At 47.5% G+C, this 10000-nt stretch overlaps 1 protein-coding gene across 1 annotated transcript in view; it reads right to left on the bottom strand.

Annotated features, from left to right (window-relative positions):
• The window catches only part of arhgef10la (Rho guanine nucleotide exchange factor (GEF) 10-like a), a 121266-nt gene that overhangs the window by 65038 nt on the left and 46228 nt on the right, over window positions 1-10000 (bottom strand). Inside the window, exons 17-18 of the mRNA XM_062544971.1 lie at window positions 4518-4633; window positions 1816-1943 (exon numbers count right to left, since the gene is read on the bottom strand). Coding sequence (XP_062400955.1) covers window positions 1816-1943; window positions 4518-4633 — 244 coding nt within the window. The remainder of the gene's footprint in view (window positions 1-1815; window positions 1944-4517; window positions 4634-10000) is intronic.

Raw genomic sequence — 10000 nt, 5'->3', positions numbered from 1 at the left:
CAGGGGCAAAGGAGAGGAGCAGAGAGGAGAGGAGAGAAGGGGAGGTGAAAGGGGGCAAGTAGAGAGAGAGAAGATGAAGGGAGGCTGTGAAGGAGGAGAAACGGAAAGTGGGTTGAGGGAGGGGAGAGGGGGAGGCGGATGAAAATGGGAATGAAAAGGAGAGGGGAGAGGAAGGGGGGCTAGAGGTGGAGAAGTGGAGAGATGAGAAGATGGAGAAGAGAGCAGGAGGGAAACATGGGAACAGATGAAGAGGACGGAATAAAAGTGGAGTTTGCAAAGAGAGAGGCAATGGTAAGGACAGACAGAAGAAGAGAGGAGAGGAGAAAGGGTGGAGCGAGAGCGTGAGGATGGAGGAGAGGAGGCGGGTGGGGGGGGGGTAGCTACTGGGACTGCCACCTCCAGCTGTCACTGTCTGTACTGTCTGGCAGACAGGCGGAGATAAACACGGCTCTATCACTTCACTCCCCTCCGCTCCTTAAACTGCTAACCCTTTCTGCCTGCCTCCATACTCCACACTTCATGCTTTATCTCCTCAGTCTCCCTTCTTCTCCTAAACCTGTAAGCGAGGAGGGGGATGTGTGTTTATCATTTAAATACAGCCCTTGGCCTGAACTCAACTTCGACTCTCTCTCTCTCTCGCTCTCTCTCTATCTCCGTTCCTACTTTTCCTCCCACCTTCTCCCTCTCTCATCTTTTCTCCACTCCTTCTATTCATCCCTCTCTCATCCTGTCCTCTCCTGTCCTCTACACATGCACTCCATGAGGTTGCAGTTGGGCCTTTTTCTCTTCCCACCGCTACTTCTCAGACACACTTGCACAACTACCGCACAACCGTCAGAAGAAGGTGATCCACGCTGAATAATGCCTTGTGATTGCGGCCCATACCATATCCACCAACTCATCAGCACATCAAACGCACAGCAGGGACACAGGGCAAGATCTTACGAGAGGCTTCTGCACAGACTACGCACATTCGTGCACGTAACATGCGTCACAACAACCCCCTGCAATGAAGGCCTCCACGCATTACCTTTCATTTGTGACGATATGCTTACGCTTCTGCTTAATTAGTCCGCCACTCACCAAATGCGTCTTCGTGTAGCATGATTCTTCTCCCCATTTGAGAAAAGATTGCTCTGATCAAGGCTTTTAGCAGTGGTCTGTGAAGCGGGGTAGATAATGTCCCTCAAGGGCTTCAAGTAATCATAAACCTTCCTTTGGTGCGTCAGCCTGTTTATTGCAGGCTATTATGTTTTCGATAGAGGCATGTGACTGAGAACTTGGAGGGAAGCAGGGTGCTTGGAGGAGGCCATTTTGACAGACTCCTTCTGAGGCACCAGTCGCTGCTCCTCCTCGCGGAAGGAGAGGAGCACCTTCGGCCGACTCTCATTTCCTGGTGTCTGCAGAGTCCTGCGGTCATTTGCATGGCTCTGAGAGAATAATTGAAGAGATCCGGAAAAACGGAGCACGTGGGTGTTTGACCGAAAAAAGATACTTCTAATAGTGCACGTTTTGGTCTTTTTCAGTTTCCTTGATTACATGGGCAAAATTAAAATGCGAAAGAATCAGAAAAAAATAAATACTTCAAAACAGGTACTGTAGCAGAGATGGAGGGTGAGGATTTGGAAGTTGTGAAGAAGATGTGAGCAAAAGAGAGAGAGAGAGAGAGAGAGAGAATAAGATAAAAGAGGAGAGAGGAGACAAGATGAGGAGCAGAGCGTGGAGAACATCAGTCACATGACATGTGAAAGACAAGAAGAAGAAGAAGAAGAAGAAGAAGAAGAAGAGGAAGAAGAAGACGAAGAAGAGGCTCACTTGTCAGGTCGGCCGGGCACCTGCAGACGGAGGCGGCACTTGTTGGCACTCTGGATCTGGTCCTCTTTGATGCGGATGAGCCTCTGAAGAGCCAAGCACCAATCCTGAGCCACCGTCGTGTTCAGGTTCTGAGATGGCCAGACAGACAGGGAGAGAGGGAGAGAGGGAGAGAGGTGGAGGTGGAGTGAGAGGGAAATGATGGAGAGAGAGAGAGGGTGTGAGCCAGAGAGAGAGAGAGATACTGAATCTTACACGGTGCCAAAAAATAATACCCTCTCTCCTGGTCTGATACAGAAAGGTTCACCACTTGCACGGGTCTATTTTTATTCGCACACCTACTTTTCTTAGAATCTTGCCCCTAGACAAGACAAGTGCAACCTCCTACTACTGCAAACACACACACACACTCTGGTGACAGAAGAGCTTCTCACACACACACAAACATACGCGCATACACACACACAAACACACAAACACACACACACACACACACACACACACACACACACACACACACACACACACACACACACACAAACACACACACACACACACACACACACACACACACACACACACGCTCTAGTGACAGAAGAGCTTCTCTTCTCTTCCACCTATGACTCATTCCAGATGTCTGAAAGCCATTATCTGCCTTGTCTCCACTGAGTGCATTCCTCTCAAGGGTAATCTTCCCTCCATTTCTGCACAACAATTGGTCAAGAGTGCTCTGATCCCAAACAACAAAACAAGACACTCAAAGCAAAGTCCTCCGGCCATAAATACACAGCCAAATAAAATAAAAACAAAAAAGCTTTTTGTTGCTTTGGGTGGCTTGACATTCTGACACCTTTCACTTGGAAACGTTATAAAAACTTGACTGAGGCAAGTGAGGGAAAAGAAATATAAAAGGTTGACAATGAGAATCTATGCTTGATCATCTGGGCGTGTGTTGGCTGTGCTATTTAGTGATTTTTTTGTTGTTGTTTTTTTTTGTCTCTGGCAGACGTTGGAGAGGTGTCCTCATTTGAGTGCTTTCTGCTGTCATTGTTGCAAGGGATCGGGTGATGTTGAATGCCTGACTGATATCTCCGAGATATTCTTTTGTCACAGCACTATCAGGAGGATGTGGACTGTGATCATCTAGCGACACCATTGTTTTGCCACCCGACTTTAACCTCTTAATCATGGGTACTGAGCAAACTTTCTCCAAACGTTTTCTAGTGTTGGAGCCGTATCCCAATCGTGCGTCCTCAGACTCTTTTCACAAGGTGAATGAGTCTGGTTTTGACGAGTGTTTATTTTTATTCTGCTTTTCAGAAACCTTGTTCATGCTCTTTCTGGGCTCAGTCCTCTGTCTCTTCATTAGTACAGCTCTTTTGTAACCGATAATTGAGTCTTGAGTGCTGAAAACAGACTCTCCTGAACATCACAGTTGCGTCATAGTCAGTACAGCTAAAGAATATGATCTAGGCCAACAGACAGCCTCATGTCCCTCAGACAATCCAAAAACAGATTTAATCCAATACTGTCATATTTAATAAAAAACATCACATCCCTGAACCTAATGGTGCGTTCATGAGCAACTGGGAAGTGGGAGAATTCTAGAGTTTAGGAGGTGCACGTCTAGTCTAGCCAACGGCAGACCTCATCTCAATGAGACGAGGTCTGGAAACCAGACATTTACTTTCTCGTATTTGAGGCGTGGTTTACGAATGACTCTGTTTATTGGGTGCTACAAATGTCTATAAAATGTGTCTGTACATAGCTCATATATAGAGCGTTGTAATACTACTTGCAGTGCCTATAGAAAGTCAACATACTGCCAAAAGAACAAAGCAGTGGCTTAAGGATAGGAAGGTGAATGTCCTTGAGTAGCCAAGTCAGAGCCCTGACTTGAAAGACAGATAGAAAATCTGTGGATTGACTTGAAGAGAGCAGTCCACCTCCGTTCCACACAGAATTTGACTGAATTTAAACAATTCTGCAAGGAAGATTGGGCAAATATTCCCCAATCTACAGTAGGTGAGCAAAGCTAACAGAGACATATCCAAACAGATTGATGGCTGTAATTAAAGCAAAAGGAAGCTCTACAAAGTATTAAATCAGGGCTTTTCCAACCCTGTTATTCTAGTTTCTCATTTTCTATCAATTTTCAGACTGAAACTTTTTTTATTTTCATTAGTTTGATGTTTACAGCTAAATTTGTAAATAAAACTGGAAAAAATATATATTTTCAAAATGGGTTTTGATTTCTGGCTGTAAGACAAAAAAAAGAAACTATTTCAAAGGGGTTTGATGACTTTCTATAGGCACTGTAATACTGGTCATTAACCAAAATACGAGCTTCGATGTGTCACTTTGACATCGTTATCTTCCCATTCTGTGATTGGTTCCTTCCCTGAGGCCAAAATCGGGTCCATGGAATCCAGGTTGCCTAGCAGCACGAATTAAATTGTGCACAAGGCGGCATGGGCATACCCAGGCTAGTGCACATCACACCTGAACTGGGAGCTTCCCAGTTTGAAGTGAGGGCTTTGGGAGAGCTCCTAGGAGAATGTTTTGACGTCACTCAACATAGTGAACGCTCTCACTTTTGGAAGTGGGGAGTTTAGAAGTGGGAACATTCCCACTTCCAGCTGAGCCACATGAACGCACTCCATGTCCAGTCCAAAGCAACAGTACAGTACTCGATGGTGCACTACCTGATATGTTCCCTGCAGCGTTCCCACCAGCAGCGTGACCTGCTCCACCACGGCCAGATCGTGTTGCAGCTCCTGCAGCTCTTGGAACAGCTTTGGAGGTCCCAGCACTACTTTCCCTGTGCACAACAAATCAATAATAATAATAATTTGAGAAAAAAAAAGAATCAGTATGAAAATCATGAATAAATTAAAACACCAACACTGTTTATTCAAAACCTTCTGCAAACTTGGGTCTTTACATAACGGCTCTTTACATAATGTGAAGACATCAATTCCAAGTTTGCACTTAGTTTCTTTTTCTAAGATACATTTTAGGTACGTTTTTAGACTATTGTAAAATTCTGAAAAAAGACAGGACGTGAGTAGGAGAGCTGAGCAGTGAGCTCAGGAAATGACCTCAGGCCGGACACAAGCCTGGGGACCCCGTGGGCACTACAGTATGTGGTATGGAACGCCAATATTGCTACTGAGCTACGCACCCACCCACCCACCCATCCAAGTGTGCCCTTCATCAAAGGCCACAGAAGTTGACAGGGAGAACGGCAGCACAATCTCTGCCATCCATTCAATGGTGGATATCAAATCCCAGTTGGCTATGGAGTCCAATAGTCACACTGCGAATACTAGAAGACCGAAATGAAATAGATAAATAGAAAGAGAGAGAGAGAGAGAGAGAGAGAGAGAAGGAGAGAGAGAGAAGGAGAGAGAAATAAATAAATGAAGCAAAGTCATTTGTAGATAGGGGGCCTGTGCTTCTGACAGGGCGAACGCAGGTGTCTCATTAGATGTAAAATGTGCCATCGATTTGAATGCCCGTCCCCCCCTCTCTGTCTCCGGAGTCCCAATGCTTTCGTCTCACGAATCAATAGCAGGACCATTCTCAGCAATCCTGCAAGCCCCCATTTCACACACTCACACACACAAACACATACACGCACACACACACACACACACACAAAATATACAGGTTTACTTTTCCCCAAGCCCTCTGGGCGCACTTACATGCACACATCCTCTGCATGCATCCTCAGTGCTTAAGCGCATGTGCACACACACACACACACACACACACACACACACACACACACACACACACACGCATACACACACGCGCACACAGGCACACGCACACACATACTGTATGCCACGCACACACCCTGACTTGACTCATAATCCTGTGCATAAGACACACAATTAAATCACACTGCTTACTGTGTCTGGCCACCATTACAATCACCGGTGTGTGTATAATGTGTGTGTGTGTGTGTGTGTGTGTGTGTGTCTGAGGGGAAGGGAGGGAGCATGAGAGAATTGACTGGGCCTTGCCCACATGGTAACAGTGCAGAGGTAGCAGGCTGTCTAGTACCACCTGGTACCACCTTGGTGACAGCTAACCTTTAACAATTTAATGGGATCCTCTGTGTGTGCTCGCATATCTCCACACACACACAAATACAGAGATCACAGGTGTATTGGGATCAATACTGGGACACTGTGCTATGGTGTTGCGAAGCCTCTCTGACACGATGGCAAAGAGAGATACGGTGGGGTGGGGTGTGTGCGTGTGTGTGTGTGTGTGTGTGTGTGTGTGTGTGTAAAGGGTGTCGCCGTTTCTATGGTGACACCCTCCTCGTAGTTGCGCGGCGCGATGGCGAGCGGGTTTTCCGTTCCGACACCGGCATCGCCAGTTGGCTGCCACCCCGGAGGTGAATCTGCTGACTTGTTATCCTGTGTAATCCAGTTGGTGTGTTGGGATTGGGTTTCACACCCAGACACAGTAATCCACAGCTTTTTGCCAGACCTCAAGGCAGAGAGAGGTACCGAAAGAGACAGAAAGGGAGAGAGAGAGAGAGAGCGCGAGAGAGAGAGACAGAGAGAGAGAATAACCGAGGGAGACAATAATAGAGGAAGAAAGTCAGAGACAAAAGGGGTGGAATACGAGAATGAGAAGGGGGAAAGCCGAGAAGGGACTAAAAAAAAGGCCAGGAGGTTTGATCGACTGAGCCGGGGGGTGGGAGATAAATGTGGAGAGCGGATCAGCCGGGGAGGAGAGGAGGAGAGGAGGAGAGGAGGAGAGGAGGAGAGGATGAGAGGAGGAGAGGAGGAGAGGAGGGGGGAGAGGGGTTGTTGTTTGTTGACCAGACGGGACTTCATCCTCTGTGCATCCCTGGCAGAAGGGAGCTCTGAGCATCTGCATGCAAATCCCTCTTCACCTGCAGACGAGCAGAACTTCGGAAAGCCCGCTGTCTGACAGGCCTTCCATGCCATCACACCACCAACACCACCACACACACACACACACACACACACACACACACACACACACACACACACACACACACACACACACACACACACACCTTACACCCAAACTCCCACCTGCCGCACTGCCACTGAGGGCCTATATATACACACGCGCACACACACACACACACACACACACACACACACACACACACACACACACACACACACACACACAGACACACACACAAACACAGGGGTTATACTGTGCCAGGGCTGACAGATTCACTCTGCAAAGTCATCCGAGGACACTCAACCTCACTCCATCCATCTCCAACAACAATGTTTGTGTATCTCACGATTCTCCATCTGAATTATTCAAACAATGACCCACATACATCTTCGGCTCACGCCATTAAGTCTAATCATTCTTAACTAACTGCAGCTGGGGAGCAGTCATAAAATATGGCTGCTTGTGAACATCAGATATTTCACAGTTTGCTTTCGTAGGCCTACTGTCAACAGGCTTCCCTAAAAGCCACCCTGCAGGTTAATCTCCTCGTCAGTCAGTCAGATGGTGCAGTTGGCGTGGCTAAACAGACGGCTAAGTGGGAAAATCGATGGCTCATAAACTGGCACAGACATTCGGCTTCACAATAGAATGTGAATTGGACTTATACTTTGCTTAAACAAACCCCTTGTTGATTTTAGCCAAATGCTATTTATCAAGATGAGATAGTATTAATAACGCTCACATCAAGATATGATAAAGAACTCTCATATCAAGCTAGCTCAAGTTCAAATTAAACTGCCAAACCAGCTGAGCAGAATATCGGGGCAACTCAAGATACACCATGGGTAGGTGACATAAGCTTTTTTGATGATTTGATGTAAATTAATTACTTGATAATGTAATTACAAAAAAAGGTCCATGCATATTAATATTATATTTTCCTTTGATGGCAGCCTGAAGCCAACATTCTTATATTTTATGCTGATTCACAAGAGAGTGTGCAGGTTGCACATGAGTGCACAGGTTGTAATTCAAATATAGGTCTTCATATGTAGCAATAATTTGCCACTGTTGCTGGTGTACACATGCATGTACACCCATGGCATCCCTGAAACCATAGATGTCCCCAACTTTACAACACACACACACACACACACACACACACTGTATATATACTTTCACCACTAAACCTGAGATGGAAGGAGCAAACAAAATTTGAAACAGAAAAAAAAATGAGTGAGAGCAGAGTGGAGAAGCAAAGACAGAAAGCCCTGTGGATTCCCAGAAGGCCGGCCTATTCCATCAATAAATCAGGCCGGCGAGGCCTGCAGGAGATGAAAAATGAGCCCATCCTGAGGTGAGCCCAGGCAAGTTGGGGGGGTGGAAGATGTGTGTGGGGCGGGGGTTGTCGTTGTGTGTGGGTGTGTGTGTGTGTGTGTGTGTGTGGGCAGGGGGGTTGGGTTGAGGGTGTGTGTGTGGTCAGGGGGGGTTGGGTGGGTTGCAGATCCATGGATGGAGCCCCAAGGAGTGACATCACAGGGGAGGGGGAGGAATGTGATGCTGTCTGAGCCGCACTATAAATAGCAACCTGTCCAGCAGAGAGAGACACAGAGAGAGAGAGAGAGAGAGAGAGAGAGAGAGAGAGAGAGAGAGAGGAGAAAGAGAGAGGAACTATATAGCAGAGAGATAGAGATACAGAGGAAGGTAGAAAGTGAAACAATTTGCGAGAAAAATGGACGACAGAGAAAGAGAGACAGACAGACAGAGAAGGGGAGAGAGGGAGAGAGAGAGAGAGAGGGAGGGAGGGAGGGAGGGAGAGAGTGGAGGAAAGAGAGCATGAGAGGAAGGAGAGGGAGATGAGCGGGCCAGGGAGAGCAGCAGTGCAGGCGCAGTGAAGTCTGGGAAACGGTGATTAAAGTGACGGCTTACTGTTGCATAACCGAACAGGGTGCCTTCTGAAACAGTTCGCCAATGAGGAGGACAGGAAAGACGGGAAGAGGAAGGAAGGAAGGGAGGAAGAGAGGAAGACAGGAAGGAAGGATAGAGCAAAGAAAGAGGGGAAGAGGAAGAGAGAGATAGAAAGAGAGAGAGAGAGAGAGAGAGGGCAGATGAACCAAACACAAGATAACTGGGAGAAAAATAGGATGAATAAACAGCGCGACTGAACCATGGCACAGAGGCGGGGGGGGGGGAATGAAACGTGAAACTTTCAGGGGAGAAAATAAAATGATTGAGAGTGAGTCCATGTGACAGCCACAGACAGATAAAGAGAGAGGAAGAGAGAGAAAAAGAGCGGCAGAAGGAGTAAGCGTGAAACTACAGATAGGCTGAAAAAAGTGAGTACGGAGTCCTGGGAAAGGGAATTATTCAGGGACACACCAGACTGAGTGTGAAAAAACTCCCAAGCGCTGGAGTGACGAGTGACAGGGAAAAGAGGAGGGAAAAGTCCCCGCCAACCCCCCCCACCACCCGCTCCCGCTCCTGCTCTCGGAGGACTGGGGGGCTTTGGCACGGCATGGAGCAACTGGGAAGCGGAGCCGGATCTGCCCGGTGCTGGGGAGGGCGCCAGTGGCGGCGGGTGGAGGGGAACGTGAGGAGGGAGCGAAGATGGCCACGCTCCTCGCTAAGCTGTCATTAAAATTACAGCAGCGCCACGCCGGCTTTAAGAAGGACTCCACCCTTGTGTCCTGATAAGGCTCTTTTGAATCCGAGATCTCAGCAGCATGTTGATCAGGCTGCTGTCGCTCTCTCTCTCGTCTCTCTCTTCTCTCTCTCGCTAACTCTTTTTGTCAAACTTTCTCTCTCGGTCTCCTCCCCCCCCCCCCTGGCGTTTGCTCAGGAGTTTAGCTCGGCCTCACCTCTGATTGCAATCTCACCATCTTGATTGTTCTAATTGGAAATGGAGAGTCACAAGCTTAATCTGGGCACACCGATGACAGGACTTGGAATATGCTTGTGCTCCATTAGAGAGTTGAATTGGATCTCTCTCTCTCTCTCTCTCTCTACTCTCTCACTCTCTCTCTCTCTCACTCTCTTTCTCTCACTCACTCTCTCTCTTCACTCTCTCTCTCTCTCTCTCTACTCTCTCTCTCACTCTCTCTCACTCTCTCTCACTCTCTCTCACTCTCTCTTCACTCTCTCTCTCTCTCTACTCTCTCTTTACTCTCTCTCTCTCACTCTCTCTCACTCTCTCTCACTCTCTCTCACTCTCTCTCTTCACTCTCTA

This window comes from Sardina pilchardus, chromosome 9 (genome assembly GCF_963854185.1).
Source record: "Sardina pilchardus chromosome 9, fSarPil1.1, whole genome shotgun sequence".
NCBI classification, from domain to species: Eukaryota; Metazoa; Chordata; class Actinopteri; order Clupeiformes; family Clupeidae; genus Sardina; species Sardina pilchardus.
This window is presented reverse-complemented; position numbering and strand designations above follow the sequence as displayed.